Source organism: Molossus molossus, unplaced genomic scaffold (assembly GCF_014108415.1).
Source record: "Molossus molossus isolate mMolMol1 unplaced genomic scaffold, mMolMol1.p scaffold_m16_p_12, whole genome shotgun sequence".
Classification (NCBI taxonomy): domain Eukaryota; kingdom Metazoa; phylum Chordata; class Mammalia; order Chiroptera; family Molossidae; genus Molossus; species Molossus molossus.
In genome coordinates, this window is record NW_023425347.1 from 71183761 (window position 1) to 71206714 (window position 22954).

The following is a 22954-nucleotide window of genomic DNA, read 5'->3' on the forward strand; positions in this document are numbered from 1 at the left end:
CTTATATTATAAAAGCAATGGAAGAGTAAGCAAATGCAGAGAATATAAACCAGGTATTCCTACAAAACTTTCAATATAAATTAAGGCTGTGAGAACACTGAAGGAAATACGCATACCCTTCATCCAGCTACCTGAAAAGTACTGATGACTCTTATAAAAGAACAAGATAAATATATATTTCCTTTAAAACAGGGCCATAATATTTCCCAAACTTCATACCCACTCATATTTCTCTAAATATCCAAAAACATTCTGGCAAGATTTTCATGACAAATCACCAAAATGCTCCACAAAATTAGAAAACTTAACAGAATTGAGATTAAATAGATCACATGTAATTTGCTAGTTTTGTGAACCCTCAATATATTTTATTCAGGTGAATAAATTCTGATGGAAGACACACAACAACTTTACAAAATTAAGACAACTCAATTACTTATTAGACATATTGATTTGCTAGTGTTTTCAAATTATACTTCATTCAGTCCTTATTAAGGATGATTATTTTGGGCTAGCTAAAAAGATTCTCTATATTGGACTTTAAAAAATTATTGACCATTCACTAAGAAAAGTCTCTGCTTCTAATGACCCCAAAGTCAAAACCTAAGTATAACTTTACTCTTTGCATGAAGTGCTTTTCAAACACTCTATTAATATTTCATGCTCCTTCTAATCCTCCATTTCTTATGCAAACCAGCCTCACTTAGCTCATATGACATCTCAAGCTAATAAACAATCTTAGTAAACAAAACCTCAAGTTTTTTTTCTTTATTGATGTTAGAGATAGAGTTAGGGAAAGGGAGAGAGAGAATAGAAACATTGATGAGAGAGAACATTGATTGGCTGCTTCCTGCATGCCCCTGACCAGGAACTGAACTGGCGACCTCTCGGTACATGGCTCAATGCTCAACCACTAAGCCACACTGCCAGGCAGAAAGTTAAGTTTTTAAATAGACCATTGTGGTGATATAAAACATTCTACTTATAAACTGTGGCTTGAAGATCACTGGTTCGATTCCTGGCCAGGACACATGCCCAGATTGTGGGCCCAACCCCCAGTGGGGGACATGTGGGAGGAGGCCAATCGATGTTCTCTCTCATCGATGTTTCTATCTCTCTCTTCCTTTCACTTCCTCTCTCTCTAAAATCGATAAAGAAAAAATAAATAAAAATAAACTGTGGCTTGAAAGACATACCTTGCCAACTCCAGAAGTGATTTCCCATAGAAGAAGAAAGCTTCTCCACACTCATTAGCCGTCTCTCCATACTTCTTACCTCTATAAAGAGAATAAACACCTAAGATCTGAATTAACATCTAGTCTAAAATATTTATTTCTAGCTCTTTAGTTATGACATTCCTCCAGTAACAACACATCCTTCTAGGAAACCAATATTCTTCTCTCTTGCTTCCCAGTCAAGGTCAAAGGGATCTTGGCCATAGAAACAGTGCATTAAGGTAATGTTGTCTGTTCTTCATCTACATATATATTGTATATTCAAATGACATTAATTTGCTACAGTTATCATATATAACCTATGAGCTAAACTACATTGAGATTTCTTCTGCTACAAGACGGGGGTCAATATAGGCCAAAATAGATAGAAGACTAACTATTAATGTTGGCTGGGACCTAAAGGATGAGCAAGGCCCTCCCAAAGCATCATAATTTAGTTAAGAGCATTTTTTCCCTCTGGATCAAGAATGCCTGAGAAGTTAATCTCACAGCACCTTAGTTTTCTCATCTGTAAAATAGAAATGTTAAGAACGCTCAAAGAGCTACTGTAGGAACTAAATGAATTAATATATATAAAAGCATTTAAAACAATGCTTAGAAATCCAGATTTATATATAAGTTTTAGCTATTATTATCTATACAGGAAAGAGAAAAATCACACAACTATAAATAAATGGGAAAGATGATATACTTCATTGTAAAAAAACCACTTTCAAGGGAGTAAAGGGTTGGCAAAGTCATGCAAATTAAGGCTTGCCACCAGCTTGAGAGTCTAGTGAGAGTAACTAAAGAAGCTATGCAAGGGGGGGGGAAATCTAAGCAGGAAGTATTGTGATGAAAGTCAAGGGTAGTCTACTAGGTTGGGACTGCACTTCAAATTTTCCTCCTAAATACCTTTAAATGGCAGGAAAGTGAGAATATTGATTCCTCTAGAAATCTAGGAGTAAGAGCTAAAAAGCATCTGCTTAATATTAAAAACTTAGATTTTGCCCTGGCCAGTTTGGCTCAGCGGTTAGAGCATTAGCCTGCAGTCCACAGAGATCCAGGTTCAGTTCCTGCTAAGGGCATGTACCTCGGCTGCAGTTTGTCCCCAGCCCTGGTTGGGTCGTGTGGGTGGCGGCCATTGGATATGTCCCTTTCACATTGATGTTTCTCTCTCTCCCCCCCTCCTCCTCTACCTGAATGAAAAATGGAAATGTCCTCAGGTGAGGATAAAAAAAAAAAATAGGCAAAAAAAAAAAAAAAAACTTAGATTTTAGCACTTTACATTGTATCGCCATACATTTTTATACAAAAATACCTAAATACTTAGCATCAGATAAAATGTTCACTCTCTCTTAAAATACCACTGAACACCAGAGCCCCAGTTCTTCAGGCCTGGGTGGTGACAAATGAAGAGGCCAGAGGCCAGCCAAGAATCAGATGAGTTTATTGTAGACACCCAGAAATAGATTGTAGAAAATTCTGTTCTAGATGTTGGGAGGGGAAAGTAAGGAATTAGAATCTATTCATATGATCCTAACTAAACAGAAGGAATGAAGGCTTTTTTAAAAAAAAAATCCTCACCAGAGTATATTTTTCCATGGATTTGTTTAGAGTAGAAGGGAGGGAGAGAAAGGGAAAGAGAAACACCAATGAGAGACACATCAATTGACTGCCTCCCACAGGACCCCAACCAGGGCCAGGGATCGAACTGCAACCCAGGTATGTGCCCTTGACCTTAATCAAACACAAGACCCTTGGGTCCTTGGGCCGATGTTCTAACCGATGAGCCAAAACAGCCAGGGCTGAAGAAGGCTAACCTGAAACCCAGCTTCATTATAAGCATTTATAAGGAAGACTTGAACTCAACTGTAAATAAAGCAATAAACTAATTAAGAAACATGACTGACTTCAATGGCTATTGGTAAAATTATTTCCCCCCACTGATACCCTCCTCCCAGCTCCTGCTCCACTGTACCTTCACTGTATTGTCTTTGTACATTGGTTTTATACATATTAGTTGTTTGGTTTATCTCTTCCTGTTCTCCTACCCCCTCCCTCTGAGGTTTGTCAGTCTGTTCCCTACTTCTGTGTCTATGGACCTATTTTGTCCATCAACTTATTTTGTTCATTATATTCTACAAATTAGTGAGATGAGATTTGTCTTTCTGTGATTGGCTTATTTCACTATTCTCCAGGTCCCTCCATGTGGTCTCAAAGGGTAAGGTATCTTTCTTCCTTACAGCTGCGGAGTATTTCATTGTGTAAATGTACCACAGCCTTTTCATCCACTCATCTACCGATGGACAATTGGGTGGTTTCCAGACAGTAGCTATTGTAAACAGTGCTACTAGGTGGATTGGTAACAGTATGTTAGAGGAAACTATCTCAAACCAAGTCATAGGTTGAAAGGCTAATGCATGAAGATTTAACTTTCTCAGAGTACAGACTTACACTAAAGTCTTTGGTTAAAATAAATCAATCTTCAGGCACTAAAAGTTAACCCTAAGATATACAACATATGGTTACTTGGTGGTAACTACCAACTTCCTAGCAATCTATGGACATGCTAACAGTCTACAGTAGGTTGACCAACCTTCACGATTTGCTTGGGATTGAGTTTCTCCAGACAAAGAACTTCCAGTGCTAAAATTGGACAAGTCCCAGAATAAACTAGGACAAGTTGGTCATCCTAATTAGTAATGACTAGAAAACAGATTACCTTACTCAGAAAAATCTAAAGCTAAAATTGCTCAGTTATATGCACGTTTTACAGTTATAGAACACATACATGAAAAACAATCATATTTTTAAACTCTTGCCTTTACTTTTCTCATAAAACAACTTTTTATGACTCAAATTTATTAGGAACATAGTATCACATCATGGCAAAAAACAGTACTTACAAAAGACTAGCTGCTTCCTGGAATGCATTGACAGCTGCTGGAATATCCCCCATGACCAGATGTTTCTGTCCTAAGCCCAATAGCTTCTTAGCTTCACTATCCACATCCAGACTGAAAGAAAAATATTTTTTTCAAGTGTTAAATACCTTTTTATAAAAAATCCTCACCAAGGATATTTTTCTATTTATCTTCAAACAGAATGGGAGGGAGAGAAAAACACTGATGTGAGAGGGACACATTGACCAGTTGCCCCCACACAACCCCGACCAGGGCCAGGAACAAACCACAACCAAGGTACATGCCGTTGGCCGGAATCAAACCCACGACTCTTTGGTCCTCAGGCTGACGCCCCAACTGCTGAGCCAAACCAGCCAGGAAATCAAGCGTTAAATACTTGCACATGCCCAGGTTGTGGGCCCAATCCACAATGGGGGCATGGAGGAGGCAGCCAATCAATGTCCCCTTTCATCGAGGTATCTGTCTCTCTCTCTCCCTCTCCCTCCAAAAATCAATGAAGAAAAAGAAATCTGTATCTTAAATATATAAAGAACTCTTGCCCTGGCCGGTTTGGCTCAGCAGTTATAGCGTTGGCCCGCAGACTGGAGTTTTGGGCTCGGTTCCCGCCAGGGGCTGGTACCTCGGTTGCAGTTTGTCCCTGGCCCCGGTTGGGGTCATGTGGGTGGCAGCCACTCAATGTCTCTCTCTTACATCTCTCTCTCTCTCTCTCTCTCTCTCTCTCTCTCTTCCTCTCTTTCCTTCCCACTCTATCTGAAAATAAATGCAAAAATGTCCTCGAGTGATGATAAAATATATATATAGAGAGAGAGAACTCTTCCTAAAACCCAGTGAGACAAATAATCCAATAAAAATGGGCCAAAGATATGAACAGAGCCGACTGGTGTGGCACAGTGGTTGGGCACTGACCAATGCACCAAGAGGTCACCAGTTTGATTCCCTGTCAGAGCACAAGTCTAGGATGTGGGCCAGATCCCCAGTGGGGGGCATGCAGGAAGTGGCCAATCAATGTTCTCTCTTACTAATGTTTCCATCTTTCTCCCACTCCCTTCCTCTAAAATCAATAAAGAAAAAAAAGAGCTATGAACATTTAACTAAGATACACAAATGGTATAAATAATAAGCAAAATGTAAAGATGCTTGACACCATTAGTTTTTGAGAAATACAAACTAAACTGATAATGAGATATTACTATAACCCCAGTTAGAATGGCTAAAACATAAAGACTGACCCCATCAAGTCAGTAGGGCAACTGAAACTCTAACTACTCTGATAGAAATGTAAAATGGCAGCATCGCTCTGGAAAATTGGGAGTTTCTTAAAGTTAGATATATACCTATCACATGATAATCACCCATTCCATTTCTAAGTAATAACCCAAGAGAAATGGAAGGGAGAGAGTGGGGGAGGAGGAGGGAGAGAAATATCGATGTGAGCAGCCTGCATGCCACCTGATCAGGGCAGGGATTGAACCTGCAACCCTTTGGTACGTGGGCCCACACCCTATCCTGAGCTAAACGGGCCAGGGCCATAACAGCACTAATAACCAAAACCTGGATCCCAAATGGAAAAACCAATTGTGACACACCCACATTATGGAATATCAACCACTTGGTACACGGGTTGATCTTCAACCACTGAGCCACACTTGCCGGGCTGTTTTATTTTTCATTTGATTTTAGAGAAAAGAGGAAGAGAGAAACATCAACTCGTTGTTCCACTCATTCATACATTCATTGATTGACTCTTGCATGTGCCCTGATTGGGGATTGAACCTGCAACCCTGGTGCACCTGGATGCTACTCCAACCAACTGAACTAACTACCCGGCCAGGGCCAGGTCCAGTATGATTCTATTTAGATAAAATTCTACCAAATGCAAACTCAGAGACAGAAATATCTATCTGTTGCTCTCCCAATGAACCCTAATGGGGGATGAAACCCACAACCCAAATATTTGCCCTGACTAGGAATCAAACCCCCAACCTCTCTGCACGGGACAGTCAAGCAATTGGGCCACTTCGCCTAGACTAGAAGATATAGTTGAAATAACCAAGAAGACAAGGGGATTTAAGACATACCACAAAAACATAAACAAACACATGCAGTGGGCCCTGGCCGGTTTGGCTTAGCAGTTAGAGCATTGGCCTGCAGACCATAGAGTCCCAGATTAGGTTACCGCTAAGGGCACGATCCTCGGTTGCAGTTTGTCCCCAGCCTGGTTGGGGATGTGTGGGTGGCGACCACTCGAGGTGTCTCTCTCACATTGCTGTTTCTCTCTCTCTCTCTTTCCCCCTCCCACTCTATCTGAATATAAATGCAAGAATGTCTTCCGGTGAGGATGAAAAATAAATTAAAAAAAAAAAACACATGCGGAACAGACCCCAGAGATGCCTGATGTGTTCTGAGATGCAGCCAACGACAGCTTACACTTGTGACGGACCATGGAACAGCATGTACCAGAGGTGGAAGTCCAGGTCAATAGGAGGATTGCCTCCCTAAGCAACCAAGAGCATCATCTGTACCCAAGGCAATCTCAGCAGCAGCAAATACCTGTGGTGGACTTCCAGGTAGAATTGAGGCAGGCTTTCTTAGCTGAGACACCAAGAGGTGGTTAAATATGCCTTAGAACTTCCCAGGTAGTGGATTCCAAGAGAAAACCAGACACCTCCTAATGTTAGAAGCTTCTGCCCCAACTTGTATTGTTTGTAGCAGAACTTAGATCATACCTTTATCTGTAGCCTTCCCTTAGATATTAAAGATAACCAAACTTTACTCTGGACATTGGATTTGGAGGAACAGCAATCATGACTATGGGAAACAACAGCATAGTGGTGCTACAGCACATCGACTACAGAATGAAGCATACCCTATAAGACAGCTAGATCTTCATTGGCCACCTTTAAGGCTTTTGACAAGAATATGAAGAACTTGATCCTTTGTGACTGTGATGAGATCATGAAGATCAAGCCAAATAATGCAAAGCAGCCAGAGAGCAAAGAGAGATTTGGGGTCTGGTATTACTGTGTGGGGAGAACTTGGTTTCCATGATTGTGGAGGGAAGTTCTCCCAAAGATACTGGCATTGCTTACATGTCATTTGCAGGAGCTGCAGAAGGCCCTGGGTTTGGCAAGGTCACTGGGAGAGGTGTACCATCTGATATTCCAATTCCACAGGCTCCTGCTGGGTTAGCAGGCACTGTCCATCCAAGGGGTTAGGGAAACTTTCCAGCAGGTAATAACTTCACAGGGGCAAGGCACTGTAACAGCTCCTGCTGTTGCGGCCAGTAGCAGCAATGCTGGAGCCCCAGCTCAGTACTCACCAGGTCAGGGGACTCCGCACACACCTGTGGGTGGGGCACCGCCCCCTACAGGCATTATGGCTTCTCTACCTGGTATGAGACTACCCATAGACACACCAATTGAGCTCCCAAGCCACTGCAGACACACCAATAGGCATTCCTCCTGCAGGAATGAGACCTCAAGGAACCAGACAGAGACCCCCCCCCGCTCCCCCAGGAATACATCCACTAAGACCCTAGGATATATTGGTCCTTAGTCACTCCTTGCCTAAATGCGTCTTGTGAAACTGTAGTGTGTGAGCTTCTGTCCTGTTTACTGCATTAATAATCACTAATAAATGATAGTACAATTTTTTTTAAAAATGCAAATATTCTGCAGAAGAATTAAAAAGCATTTCAAACAGTAACTCTCAACCTGAGTGAATTGAAAAAGTATCAAGAAGCTTTCCCAAAACACAAACCTGAATTCTACATCAAACTAAATGAATAAATTCTCTAGGGAGGAACCCAGGCATCCACCTCGTGTATAAGCTTTCTAGTTGTTACCTCTTCTTATGAACCTTGATTACATAAAGATGGCACAGTTATATGAAAGTAGATGTGGGCTCAATATAAAATTAAAAAATTTTAAACTAAAATAACAAAATTGAAAATAGTAACCTTACCGAAAGAGATCTGTATCAGCAGAAGTATTAAAAAAAAAAAAAAACACACAGGTTATCATTTGTCAGGCATGTTGTATACGGAGTAAGGAGAACCAAATTAACTTCCACTTCTATTATTTTAATCAAATGCAAAAAACCCCAAAGATCATTCTAACAACTCCATACTCTTGAATTACAGACAAGTATCTTAATATTCAGTCTTGTTACCTATTAGAAATAATGAAACTGACTCGTCCCCATGGCTGCCACACTAAAGCCTGGCCCAAGAAGGGGAATTTTAGATTTCAAGAACATTTCCTGTGCACAAACTCAGTATTATATGGTCTGTTAGGATCCATTGTAACTGGCCCTGGACATTTTTTTTTTAATCCTCACCCAAGGACAGTTTTGCCTTTATCTTCAGATAGAGCAGGAGGGAGAGAAGGGGGAAGAGAGAGAAACATCGATGTGAGAGAAACCCCAACCAGGACTGGGGACAAAATGCAACCGAGGTATGTGTCCTTAGCTTGAAACTGAACCTAGGACTCTGGTCCGCAGTCCGACGCTCTAACTGCTGAGCCAAACCAGCCAGGGCTGGCCTTTGACATTTTTTCTTAACTATTAGAATTAGAAGAGCCACATATGATTTTGGAGTAGGAGAATTTTTCTTGGTGACTTTAGGATACTGGTTCCATTGCAGATATAATTATGCAAAACTAAGAATCTAGGAAAGAATAGCCAGAGAAGGAACTAAAATAAGATTTTATATTGAAGTACCCACCTTGATCCTGAAAGAAAAACCAACAGCAACAGCAGCAGCTAAGCAGAGCCTTGAGCATAGAAACCCAAATGCACTCACTGATGTTAAGTGTGAACAAAGTAGAGATCAACTATGTAAAACATATATACCACAGGAAGGCTTTCAATCAAGTAAATAAAGTATGTGTAACTTGCAAAACAAAATAATAATGATAACAAATCTAAATCTAATTAGATATAAATCTAATAATATCATGTAAATAATCTTACCTCTCCACTTTATCTGCAGAGGTAGAAGGAGCAGGAGAATCTTCTTCAATTCTGTAATGAAAAAAAAAACGGGGGTAAGAAATGTAACAATGGAGGTTATTGTAAGCCTGGAAATTAAACACATTAAGAAATATACAGGCTCTGATGGTAGTGTCGTCCCAATACACCAAGGTTATGGGTTTGATGCCTGGTCAGGGTACACAGAAGAATCAACCAATCACCCTGGCCAGTGTGGCTCAGTTGGCTGGGTACTGTCTTGTGCATCAGGAGGATTCCAGCTCAATTTCAAAAGCACATGCCCAGGTTGTGGGCTCTATCCACTCTATCCCTGGTGGGGAGGGAGTGTGCAGGAGGCTGCAGGTTGGTGTTTCGCCCTCACATCTGTTTCTCTCTCCCCCTTCCACTCTCTCTAAAAATCAGTAAACTATTCTTTAAAAAAATAAGTAAAAAGTCTCAGCTTTAAAAATAATAATACAGCCCTGGCCTGGCCGGTTTGGCTCAGCGGTTAGAGCTTCGGCCTACCGTCCAGAGACCTGGGTTCAGTTTCCGCTAAGGTCATGTATCTCAGTTGCAGTTTGTCCCCAGCCCTGGTTGGTCGTGTGGATGGCGGCCACTTGATGTGTCCTTTTCACCTTGATGTTTCTCTCTCTCTCTGCCCGCCTCCCCCTCTATCTGAACAAAAAAGGGAAAAACATGTCCTCAGGTGAGGATAAAAACAATAACAACAACAACAATAATACAGTCCAGGTGGTGTTGCTCAGTGGTTGAGCATAGACCATGCACCAAGAGGTAGCCAGTTCGACTCTGGCCGGGACACATGCCCAGGTTGTGGGCCAGGTCCCCACTGGGGGGGCATGCAGAAGGCAGCCAATCTATGTTCTCTCTCATCAATGTTTCTATCTCTCTTTCCTTCTCACTTTCTCTCTAAAAATCAATAAAGGGAAAAAATAATTCTTTTAAATAGTAATAAAAATTTCCTGGCAGGTTTGGCTCAGCAGTTATGTTAGTGTTAGCCAGACTAAAAGATCTCAGGTTTAATCCCTGGCCCATATCAGGGTGGTGTGGGAGGCAACCAATTGTGTTCTCTCACATCAGTGTCTATCTCTCACCCCCCTCTCCCTCTACACTATCTAAAAATCAATGGAAAATATATCCTTGGGTGAGTATTAACAACTAATAATGATGATAATGGATTAATAACTAATAATGACGATGACGATAATAATAACAACAGCCCTAGCAGCTGTGGCTGGTGTGGCTCTGTAGGTTAGGCACTGTTCTTGTGCATTGAGAGGTCACCGGTTCAATTCCAGGTCAGAGCACCTGTCCGAAATGTGGGCTCAATCCCCAGGGGGACGAGTGGGAGGCAGACAATAGACATTTCTCTTTCTCCCCCTCCCCTTCCTCTCAAAAATCAATAAAAAACATATACTTAAAATAAACAAAAAATTGATCAATTGGACTTCCTAAAAATAAAATCTTAAAAAACAAAAAATCAACCAATGAATGTACAAATAAGTAAAACAAATTGATGCTTCTCTTTCTCTCCCTGCCTCTCTAAATTTAAGCCCAACATGATAGTAAAATCTTAATAATTACCCACATTACCAAATTTAATCCTACTCATTCAAATATCTGGTTAAATGTTTATTTGCTATGTATAAAGTATACTATGAATAAGACAGTCACATGCTAGCTTTTAGTTACGATCAGATGAAAAACAATGCAGTATTTGTTATAATGCAATACATATATATTCATGATAAACCTCATTCTGCAAAAGTGCTCACTAAAAATAAGGTTTGTCGGTTTTGTTAATCATCACTCAAGGATATTTTTGTATTGATTTTTAGGTAGTGGGAGGAAGAGGGAGAGAGACACTGATGTGAGAGACATCCACTGGCTGCCTCCCACAGGACCTGGGTTGGGATCCAACCTGCAATCCATACAGGTGCCCTTGACTGAGAATCTAACCCTTGACTATTCAAGCCACAGGCCAACACTCTAACCGCAGAGCCAAATGGGCCAGGGTAAGGTTGTTTTTTTTAAAGGAAGAAGTAAAGTTTCACAGAGCACTCATTTTTTAAAAGTCCTAATAAATATCATTATTTATGTATTTAATCCACACCCAAGGACATTTTTCCATTTATCTTTAGATAGAGCGGGAAGCAGAGAAAGATCGACGAGACACATCGATTGGTTGCCTCCAGCACCACCCAACCAGGACTGAACTGCAACCTAGGTACCCTGGACCAGAATTAAACCCGAGACTCTTTGGTCCGCGGGCAGACTCTCTAACCACTGAGCAAAACCAGCCAGGGCTAGAAGAAATATTATAAACTGATGTTTATTTCCTATCTGGGTCTTAGACATGTTATCCATAGTTATTTTTTGTTCATCATAATAGCTCTACATTTTAAACTATGAAGCTATCACAGAAATCTGGATTACTGCTTCTCTTGAAAAATCATTATGTAATATATAAATCCAGAAGAGAACTAGAGGAAATTATAGGAGAAATCCTTTGGAACTCAACTGAAGAAATCCTTTTAAAACTCAGAAACCCACGCTGGCCAGTTTTGCTCACTGGTTAGAGCGTTGGCCCGCGGACCAGAGTTCCGGGTTCAGTTTCTGCTAGGAGCATGTACCTTGGTTGCAGTTTGTCCCTGGCCCTGGTTGGGTTGTGTGGGTGGCAGCCACTCGATGTGTCCCTTTCACGTTGATGTTTCTCTCCCTCCCTCCCCGCCGCACTCTATCTGAACAAGAAATGGAAAAAGGTCCTCGGGTGAGGATAAAAAAATATAACAAATAAATAAAACAAAATAAAAAATAAATAAACTACCAATTCTGAATCACTATGATAGGATTAGTGCAAGTGGCATTGCCACTTTGCATGAAATGCTGGAACTTTACTTTTGTGTTAATCCTCATCCAAGGATATTTTTCCAAGTGATTTTTAGAGAGTAGAAGGGAGTAAGGGAGGGAGGGGAGGAACATCAGATTGGTTGCCTCCCACAAGTACCCTGATGGGAACTTGAAACCCAGGTACACGCCCTTTATCAGGAATTAAACCTGAGACCCTTCCGGGTGCGCAGGCTGATGCTCTAACCACTGTGAGGCACACCAGCCAGGGTGATGCTGCAACTGCATTATTGAGCTAAACCTCGTATTTTTGTTTTGACATTTTCTAATTTAGCAGATAAGCAGCTCAGAAATTATGACAGCGAAGCCAAAATTCAATGCATCACATAAGATTTCCTCTTTCTGAAGTTTCTCATTCCTTCTCACCTTTACAACACAAGCTATTTTATATATATATATATATATATATATATATATATTTTATCCTCACTCAAGGACATTTTTCCATTTTTTGTTCAGACAGAGTGGGAGAGAGAGCGAGCAAAACATCGATGTGAAAGGGACACATACAGTGGTTGCCACCCGCAGGACCCAACCAGGGCCGGGGACAAACTGCAACCGAGGTACGTGCCCTTAGCGGGAACTGAACCCGGGTCTCTCTGGACCGCAGGCGAACACTCTAACCGCTGAGCCAAACCGGCCAGGGCCAAACTACTATATTCTTTATATTTTCTAACATAAATAAAACGAGTTAAAAACCAGTAACAGCCCTGGCCGGTCTGGCTCAGTGGTTGGAGCGTCAGCCCGCGGACCAAAGAGTCTCGGGTTTGATTCCCGCTAGGGGCACATACCAAAAACAAAAAAAAACAAAAACCAACAACACAGCCCTGGCCGGTTTCTCAGTGGTTAGTCCATTGGCCCAGGGACCAGAGTCTCAGGTTCGGTTCCCACTAAGGGCACGTACCTCAGTTGCAGTTTGTCCCCAGCCCCAACTGGAGTCGTGTGGGTGGCAACCGGTCCGTGTGTCTCTCTCACATCAATGTTTCTCTCTCTTACTCCTTCTCTCCCTCCCACTGTATCTGAAGATAAGTGTAAAAATGTCCTTGTGTGAGGGTTAAAAACACAAAACCCTAGTTTAAAAGCCCTGGCAGCCCTGGCCAGTTTTGCTCAGTGGTTAGTGTCGGCCCGCAGACCAGAGAGTCCTGGATTCCTTCCTGATAAGGGCACATACCTCAGTTACAGTTTGTCCAGGGCCCCGGTTGGGGTCATATGGGTGGCAGCCAGTCGATGTGTCTCTCTCACATTGATGTTTCTACTCCCCCCCACCCTCCTGCTCTATTTGAGGATAAGTGCAAAAAATAAAATAAAAAAATGAAAGCCCTGGCAGATGTAGTTCAGTAGTTAAGAGCATGGGCCTGCAACCAAGGTTGCAGGTTCAACCCCCTGCCAGTGCAGGAGGCAACAGTGTCTCTTCCACTCTAACAATCAATGGAAAAAATATCCTTGGGTGAGAATTAATAAAAAAAAAAAAGAGGAAAAGTTAGTTAAAAAGATAGCTATAATTAGCCCTGGCCGGTTTGGTTCAGCAGTTGGAGCGTCAGCCCGCGGTCCAGAGAGATCTGTCCAGAGAGATCTGGGTTCAGTTCCCGCTAAGGGCATGTGCCTCGGATGCAGTTTGTCCCCAGCCCTGGCTGGGTCGTGCAGGTGGCAACACTCAATGTGTCCTGTTCACATCCATGTTTCTCTCTCTCCCCCTCCCATTCTATCTGAACAAAACATGGAAAAATGTCCTCAGATGAGGATAAATTTTAAAAAGATAGCTATAATGAGGACTGATTTCACATTTAGACAATTATTATTAAAATCTAAATTGAAGCTTTTTACAGATAACAAAACTGGTCCACCACCATTACTTAAGCAATTAATCTGGTATCAAAAAAAGAAAGAAAAAAGCCCTGGCAGGTTTGGCTCAGTTGTTAGAGCTTTGGCCTGTGGACCCAAAAGTCTCAGGTTAGATTTCCAGTCAAGGGGACGTACCTGGGTTGCAGGTTCGATCCCGGACCAAGACCATTCACCCAAGATTGTTCAGGAGGCAACCAATCATTGTTTCTCTCTCTCTCTCTCCCTACCTTCCATTCTATCTAAAAAAAAAAAAATCAATTGACAAATATCCTCGCTGAGGATTGACAAAAAAAACCTACACTGAATTGAGGTTTTTCTCATTCCACTTTTCTCTCTACTGGTTTGGAAGTTATACATGTTTTTATTCTTTCAATGGCTGGAATTATAATGTGCATTTTAAAAATTATCATTTTTTGTTAATCCTCACTGGAGGATATTTTTCTATTGACTTTTTAGAGAGTGGATGGGAGGGAGAAAAGGAGGGAGAACAAGAAACATGGATGTTAGACAAATCAATTGGCTGCCTCCTGTACAACCCAGACCAGGAGCAGGGATCAAACCTGCAACCTAGGTACATGCCTTTGACCAGGAATCAAACCTGAGACCCTATGCGGTCCACAGGGCGAAGCTCTAACCACCAAGTCAAATCATCCAGAGCAATGTGCATTTTTATTAAAGTCTAAATTCAAAGGGCATTTTCACCCTGGCTGGTGTGGCTCAGTTAGTTGAGCATCCTGTGCACCAGCAGGTTGCCAGCAGTTTGATCCCCAGTCAAGGGCACATACTCAAGTTGTGGGTTTGATTGATATTTCTCTCTAAAAATGAATATACTTAAAAAAAAATCCTGACCATAGGACATTTCTCCATTGATATTTAGATAGAGTAAAAAGGAGGGAGGGAGACAGATAAAGAGAAACATCAATGTGAAAGACTCATTGTTGGGTTGCTTCCAGCATGACCCTGACCAGGGCCAGGGATGGAACCTGCAACCAAGGTAACCTGCTCTTGACTGGAATGGAACCCACAACACTTCAGTCAGTGGTCCCAAGCTCTAACCACTAAGCAAAACCAGCCAGGGCAATACAGTCTTTAAAAAAAAAAAAGGCATTTTCTTTACCCTCCCTTAAACACTTTAGGGACTTTACATCTGAATAGCCCCAACCAACACTTAACTGAGGAATGTTGCCTTTATTGTTCTCTCAGACTAGCTGATTACGTTTTCAAGCAATTTCCTCTCAGGTAAGTAGTTGGGTGGGTAATGAATGACGAATTAAAAACTTGAACTACTGGAGTCTAACACAGACACTACCACTTATTAATTTGGTATTAATTTCTGTATTCTAATCTTGACTTTTCTCATTTACAGAAGAGAACTACTTCATGGTATACTCATGTGACTCAAATATAAACATTGGAAAAAGGCCCAAAAAGTGTTAAGTAGCATAAGTAGAGATAAGTAAACCTCTGGTAACTGTAAATGTGCTAACACAATCTAAGTGTAAAGCTATAGATCAATCATAAAAACCTCACAGCAACCTTTCCCTGTATAGTGAACAAAGCTAACTTTTAAAGTACAGAAAAAGCCCCAGCCGGGTTTGCTCAGTGGTTAAAGCGTCTGCCCCAGGACCCAAGGGTCGCCGGTTTGATTCAGGTCAAAGGCAGGGACCTCAGTTGCGGTTGGGTCCCTGGGCCTGCTCGAGGTGGTGCTGGTCAGTCGATGTGTTTCTCTCTTTCTCTCTCCTCCACTCTATCTGAAGATAAATGGAAAAATATTCTCCGGTGAGGATTACAAAAAAAAAATCAATAAAAACTTATTTTTTTAAAAAAGGCAGTACCTGGGTTCCAGGTTTGTTCCCCGCCATGTCGGGGTAGTGCGGGAGGCAACCAACCAATGTCTCTCTCTCCCCCTCCCTTCCACTCTCCGAAAAATATCCTGGAGTGACGAGTAACAAAAATAAAGTACACAAAGAAAAAAATAACAAGGTCCCTGGAAAAAGGAGGCAAGATTGGAAAGTTGGACCTACTACAGCACTTGTGTTCTTGGGGTATTCCTTTCACTATTCAAGAAATACCTCACATATGAGAGGCACTGTGCCGCTTTCGAAGCAACTGTACCGTCTATCATTCCCTCCATTCTACTACACTTTGCCCATACTAGTGCTCATTCACCTAGCAACCAAACACCTCTGCCAGTGAGGAAAGCTCCAGGCAGCACTAGGCGAAGATGTTTCCCATCCCGATGAAGCCCAAGAAGCAAAGTCTTTCGCTAACACTCCCACAGTCCAAAGAACCACGATGCTCTCTACCAGAGGTGGAACCGGCTAACTGAAGGTAGGAAGGCAGGCAGTGAGCGATGAGACAGGGGGTAACAAGCTTCACCGCGCCCCACTGCGGAAGTCCTAGGCTCTGGCTGCACAGCCCCAAACAATGGAAGTTTTCCCGCCTCCTCACGGTTCCGCCCCCTGGTCCAAAGCTGGTGGAGGCTAGCGAACACCAGCGCCAAGATCCCGCCCCCCAGAGGCCCCGCCCACCCCGGCCCCTCCGGTCCAGCCTCTCCTGCAGGGCTTTTCTTTTTTTTTTTTTGGCGCCAAATCTCTATTGGTTCTTTTCTCGGGTTGTTTAGGGATCCTACTAGAGGCGCGCGGGGACAGCAAGCAGTAGCGACGTGAAGGCACACAGGCGCGCTAGGGCCCCGCCTCCCCGCCGATAGCCCTGGGCCGGGGGAGGAAGAAGAGGGGCTGGCGATGCAGACAGCCGCTGCTGCCCCCGGCAAGATGGCGGCCGCGAAAAGCGGGGCAGGGGGCGCCAGCCAACCGGCGTAACTGCTAAGGCGCGAGGCTCTCTGCAAGAGGTGGGCTTCTCCAGTGTGCAGGCCTCCCGGAACACTAACGGTTGTTCATTGGGAGGCAAGCCCTCCAACCCACCAGTATCCCCTCCAGGGGAGCCCCAGTCTGCCACCCCCTCCCCGCGGACTGGCCAGTGCCTTAAGCTCTCCGTGGTTTCGCTTACTTGTCGGCAGAAACCAGCTCCGCAGCGATGGCGGCAGTGGCTGTGGACTCTGCGTCCATCGTTTCCCTGAGGTGGTGGTTCAGCAGACAGAATGCAGCCTGTGAGAAAACAGGGAATTTGGGACGCCTGAGACTTACACGGGGACAGAAAATGGCAGATTGGAGACCCCGCGCGGCTGGGCCCTCTTATATATCGGGGCCTTTTGCCCCGCCCATCCACTTCCGGATCCTCCCCCTCTAGTTTAAAGGGCCAGCGTTCAGCCCAGTCTAACCCAAGGACACCCCCCAACCTCGCTTCTGGCTCTCCGGGTACCTTTCCTCCCTGGCTTGCCCTCCCCCCAAAAGCAACTTCCAGCAAGTCGCGTAAGAACTGCAATCTTGGTACTACAACTCCTGACTGGGTGCCAGCCAGCGACTTCCACAGAAAGGGAAGCTGGTGCTGCTGCTCTTTATGTTTGGAACGAAGAGCCGAGGGTCTGTTTCCGGCCCGGATAATCCGGAGGTGTCAGAGCCTTTCTGTCCGTCCCCGCAGTCGTAACGGATGGACACGCAAAAGCTGAGCACGGGTACAGTAGTAACGGCTAGAACTGATCTCGGTGGGGGACGCGTGGCTGTGAGCCTCAGCAACAACTGACCGAAGGAGATGCTATTCTAGGATTGGCTAGCGCCGAAACTACCGCGCTTGATTCAAAGCTCAGTACTGCTGCGGGAGGTGGCTGGCTCCTCCCTCTGGGCCCGTCCCCTTCGGCTGGCCCAATCCGCTGACGCCATCCCCTTAAGCCCTACCCAGACTCCAAATCTTAGGGTTCTTTTTTTTTTTTTCCCCAGGGCTCATCTCCTTTATTCTTTTATATATATATAAATATATATATTTATATTTATATATAATTTATTTATTTTTGTTACAGATGTTTCTCCTTTTTCCCCCACTGATTCCCCCCTCCCTCTCCCTCCCTGCCCTGTCCCCAGCTTTGTTGTCCATGTACATTTAGTTTAGTGTTCTTAGCTTTTTCCCCGTCTGCTCATTACTAAGATTTGTTTGCCTACTACGTGTGAGGGTAGTGTGCTTAGACACTTTGAAACTATTAACGGTCTTATTTAATCTTAACAATGCTACTAGTCAGATCGGTGTTATCAACCCCATTAGGTAGAAATACAACCCCATTAGGTAGAAATAGAAACCATGGTTCAGGGAGGGTGTGACTTGCTCAGAAAGTTGCAAGCCAAGTCGGTTCTGGAAAGCAGTGCGCCTCATTTTTCTCAACTCAGTGGAAAGATAACTGGCAAACTAAAATGGTTGCACTTCCCCACACCTGGAGAATCATCCATTGTGATCCACCATGGCCTTGCCTACAGTGATCAAAATACGATTTTATTTACGTCCAGGTTCAGGCACCCTGGTAAAGATTCCAGGGGAGGATTCTTATTTTAGTCTGTCAAGGCTCAGGCAGGTTGAAATCTTTGGGGGTATAGAGCTGAATTGAAAATGCCAGTTCCTGCCCTGGCCGGTTTGGCTCAGCGGTTAGAGCGTGGGCCTGCGGTCCTGAGAGACCCGGGTTCGGTTCCGCTAAGGGCACGTACCTCGGTTGCAGTTTGTCCCCGGCCCTGGTCGGTTGTGCGGGTGGCAGCCACTTGATGTGTCCCTTTCACATCGATGTTTCTCTCTCCCTCTTTCTCTGTTCCTCTCTCTCCCTCCCACTCTACCTGAACAAAGAATGGAAAAATGTCCTCGGGTGAGGATAAAAAAAAAAAAAGAAAAGAAAATGCCAGTTCCTGTGGCAAACAGACATGGGCTCCTCCGTTGTTAACTGGGTGATCTCATCCAAGTCATGTAATCTTTTAAGATTAAATGTAGCCCTAGCCAGTGTGGCTCAGTTGTTTGGAGCGTCGTCCGGTACACCAGAAGGTAGTGGGTTTGATTCCCAATCAGGGCACATACCCAGATTGCAGCAAATTCGATACCATCTTGGGGATGTGCGGGAGGCAACTGATGTCTCTCTCACATCCTCGCTCTCTAAAAATCAATAAATAAAAATCTTTGTTAAAAGATTAAATGTAAAATTAGAACAATATTCGTATCCAACCCTTAAGGATATTGTGAGCGGGGGGATCAGGAGAAGAGTGTCAATGAGGGAAAAGGGAGAAACATCTGTAACAAAAATGCACTAATGAAAAATTAAAAATAAGAAGGATATTGTAAGAATTAGCGGTACTGCTTACTTCAACAGTAAGCACTGTACCTGGCTCATGCTACCACAGTCTGATAACATGATGACTGCAGAGCTGGGGAGAAGGAAGGAGGGAAAAATCTCTCCGGAGTCCTTGAAGCCAGGGCCAAGGCCTGAAAAACAAAGTCCAATAACTTGTGTGACCCCTACATCCATTAAACTAATATTGCCAGCAGGTATAGCTCAGTGGATTGAGCATTGTGTCATGCACCAAGAGGTCATGGGTTTAATTCCAGGTCAGGGCACATGCCAGTGTTTCCCTCTAGACCCCCACTAGAGGGCATTCAGGAGACAGTCAATCAATGTTCTCTCATAGATGTTTCTCTCTCTCTCCCTTCCTCTTCCTCTCTCTCTAAAAAAAAAATCAATAAACATTTTAAAAAACCCAGTATTGTTCTGGCCAGTTTAGCTTAGCAGTTAGAGCAAAGGCCCATGGACCAAAGAGTCACTGGTTTGATTCCCAGTCAAGGGAACATACCTGGGTTGGAGTTTCCAACCCGCCCCGGTGTGGGTTGTACAGGGGGTGGTGACCAATTGAGGTGTCTCTCTTACATCTTTCTCTCTCCTTTCCTCTCTCCCACTCTAAAATAATTAATTTAAAAAAACTAATATTCACTGAGCAATTATGATGTGCAAAACTTTGTACTAGGTCATAAGGACAAAAAGCATTGTCTCTGCCTTTGAGGAACTCAGTCTTATGAAAAATATTTTTATATTGGTTTAAAATCCATCCACTTCTCTCAGTTTTTACTACTACCACTCTGATCCAAGCCTAGCCACCATCATCTTGCCTATACTACTATAGCCTCTGGTTTCTGCTTAACCCTCTCCAGAAAAATATTTTTTTAATGTAAATCAAGTTACTGGCTTTCCATTGCTCTTAGAAGAAATTTTGAGCTCCTTATCATTGCCTACAAGGTCCTACATAATCTGGTTCTATTCACTTCTCCAAATTCATCTCATACTACTCCCCTTCCTTAATTATATTCTTACCATGCTGGTCTCCTTTCTGTTCCTCAGAATGCCCAAGCCCTTTGCACTTGCTGCCTCACTGCCTAGAAAGCTCTTCTCTTAATACTTTGAGTGATTAGTTCCTATTCATCTGTTAGGCCTCATCTTAAACAAAGGGAAGCTCATTTTGATTGAGATCAGGCCTTTCCTGCCCACTCTATCAATATTAGCTTCCCTTTGTTTGTTTCTTCCATTATACTTATCAAAATCTAAAGTTATTTACTTAGATTTTTACCCTCTTCCCCGTCTAAGTATGTAGGCTCCATTTGACCTTTTCTGTTTTGTTTACAGCTAAATCCCCAATGTATACAGTAGTGATTGACTCATACTATGTGTCCAAAGTGAACTTGTTGAATGAATGAATAAAGCAATAATAGTGTAATCACAATTAGAACTGGAAATTTTTCACTCAAAATATATTTACTTAAGCCCTGGCCGGTTTGGCTAGCATCAGCCTGCGGTCCAGAGACACCCAGGTTCAGTTCCCGCTAAGGGCATGTACTTCAGTTGCAGTTTGTCCCCAGCCCTGGTTGGGTCGTGCGGGTGGCAGCCACTTGATGTGTCCCTTTCATGTCGTTGTTTCTCTCTCTCTCTCTTCCTCTCTCTCCCTCCTGCTCTGTCTGAATAAAGTGTTTATTAGTGAATAATTTCATATTATAACCTTTGCTTCCTTATATGGGCTGAATTGTCCTCCTCCCTCAAATTTATATGCTAGTACTCAGAATGTGACTGTATGTGGAGACAGCGTTTATAAAAAGGTAATTAAGTTAAAATGAGGTCATTAGGACGGGCCCTAGTCCAATGACTGGTATCCCTACTAGATAGATGCATACCAGGAAAGACAATGTAAAGACAAGGAGAAGATGGCTGGGCACAAGCTAAGGAGAGAGGCCCTCATGTCTCTCAGAAAGAACCAAGTCAGCTAACACTGTGACCTTCCACGTCTAGCTTCTAGAACTGTGAGAAAATAAATTTATGTTGTTTAAATTATTCTGTGGTATGATTTCAGCAACTAATACACATCATACTCAAACTACCTCATAATTGTGGAAACATGGATCATGAAAGTGTGAAGGAGCTATGGAATCATATAGTAAGCCACCTGGGTAGGGTGAGATCAGAAAAGATGTTCTAGAGAAGTGACAGCTAAACTGAACATTTAAGTAATAGGTGTTAACCCATACAGTGGGCCAAAGGATATAATGTTCTAGATAGAAAGGGCCAGAGACAAAAGACTAACTTCCAATATGCCTCCCTCTATCTACTTATCCTTCTAATCCACTGCCCCAGGGTTGTTTCTAAGACATAAATCATAACAAGTTGTTCCCTCAAAACTCTTCCATGGTTTCCCACAGCATTCAGGATAAAAAAAAAAACAAAACACCAGCCCTAGCCAGTTTGGCTCAGCAGTTGAGTGTCAGCCTGCAGACCAGAGAGTCCTGGGTTCGGTTCCTACCAGGGGCACGTACCAAAAAACAAAAACAAAAAACCCACCAAATCTTAACCCACTCTCCTAGCCCCTCAATCACCAGCTCCTGCCTAATTCCAGCATTACTTTGTCATTCTACTTTTGCTCACTTTCCGTGTCTGTCACACAAACCTTTAGGTTTTCCCACATTTTCTTCATTTCAAGGCTTGTCCCTCAAGCTACTCAATTTGCACAGAATACTATTCCTACTCTCACCTCATTTAACTAATGAATTCCTCTTCATCCTTCAGATCTGTTGATTAAAACACTAGGCTTCTCTGGGACCTGCAGGCTGTGGCGGTCTCCCTTCCTAGCCTGGGAAGAGCATTTTCTTGTTTATTGGCAAAGCTGTCACCATTTAATTGGTATCAGTTTCTGACTTGCACAAGTAACATTCTTCACTCTTAAAACCCTGGAGGATGCGGGGTTGATGCGCAAAGGTCGATTTCTCAAATGTTGTTGGACTCACTGTCCCAATGGGTGATGGAAAACAAGGGATCAGGAGAAATGCAGTGACATGGGTGGAGTCCCCTTTAGCTTCCTGCAGTGCACGCACGGGACAGCCATGATTTCAGAGCTCGGCAGCTCCAGGATTGGGCAAATGATGTTCTGGAGGTCGTCAAGGCAGTATTTTCAGTATAGGCCTGAATGTTGTTTTAAGTAGAGAATAGGTGAGCGCTTCCTTGTTGTAATTAAATAAAATGCTTGGCTCATCCCGAAAAAAAAAAACACTAGGCTTCTCACGGTACTTTTTCACAGCACTATTTCCCATTGTAATTACACTAATTATTCAATTACTTTAAAGTCTCTCCTCAAATAGACTACAGGGACTTACAGATCTTGGTTATAGCTATATCCCCGGGGTCTAGCATTGTGCCTAACCCATATAAGTACCCAATAAATATATGTTCACTAAAGAGCAATGGTTTGATGGGAAAACTAAAGAGTTTGGTGTGACTGGAGTTAACAGGGATTTTCATAAAACCCTCCTAAAATCAGTGGCCTCTAGAACAATGGTTCTCAACCTTCCTCATGCTGTGACCCCCCAACCATAAAATTATTTTTATTGCTAATTCCTAACTGTAATTTTGCTACTGTTACATCTTGGGCAACTCCTATGAAAGAGTCGTTCAACCCCCAAAGGGGTCACGACCCCAGGTTGAGAACCGCTGCTCTAGTGGGACTATTAGTATATAAGATAGGACCTTAGGTGCAGAGTGACAAGCTTTGGGGCTGACTCTTCTTCCTTCAGGTAGCCTATGCACAGACTCCAGTGTCTCAGAGAAAAAGCCAGGCCCCTTTCCTGATTTTTCAAGCTATTAAATTGGCTCTTCATATTCCTAAGCCTGGACACTGACCAGGG

General features: G+C 43.1%; 1 protein-coding gene, 1 non-coding gene and 1 pseudogene across 3 annotated transcripts in view; 2 read left to right on the forward strand and 1 right to left on the reverse strand.

The window, feature by feature from the left end:
- The window catches only part of LOC118626433 (nuclear autoantigenic sperm protein), a 28485-nt gene extending 11428 nt beyond the window's left edge, over nucleotides 1-17057 (reverse strand). The window contains exons 1-4 of one of the 2 annotated variants that reach the window (XM_036256142.1): nucleotides 16886-17057; nucleotides 9113-9163; nucleotides 4124-4234; nucleotides 1197-1277 (exon numbers count right to left, since the gene is read on the reverse strand). In XM_036256142.1, the coding sequence (XP_036112035.1) occupies nucleotides 1197-1277; nucleotides 4124-4234; nucleotides 9113-9163; nucleotides 16886-16944 (302 nt within the window). In that variant the 5' untranslated portion in view covers nucleotides 16945-17057. The remainder of the gene's footprint in view (nucleotides 1-1196; nucleotides 1278-4123; nucleotides 4235-9112; nucleotides 9164-16885) is intronic. The other variant, XM_036256141.1, reaches the window with a different exon arrangement.
- Nucleotides 6946-7679, forward strand: LOC118626434 (annotated as a pseudogene).
- A 4800-nt stretch (nucleotides 17058-21857) lies between the features above and the next one.
- Nucleotides 21858-21988, forward strand: LOC118627397. The gene has a single exon (XR_004959143.1). It is a non-coding gene; the product is annotated as a small nucleolar RNA SNORA24 (small nucleolar RNA).
- The last annotated feature ends 966 nt before the right edge of the window (nucleotides 21989-22954 follow it).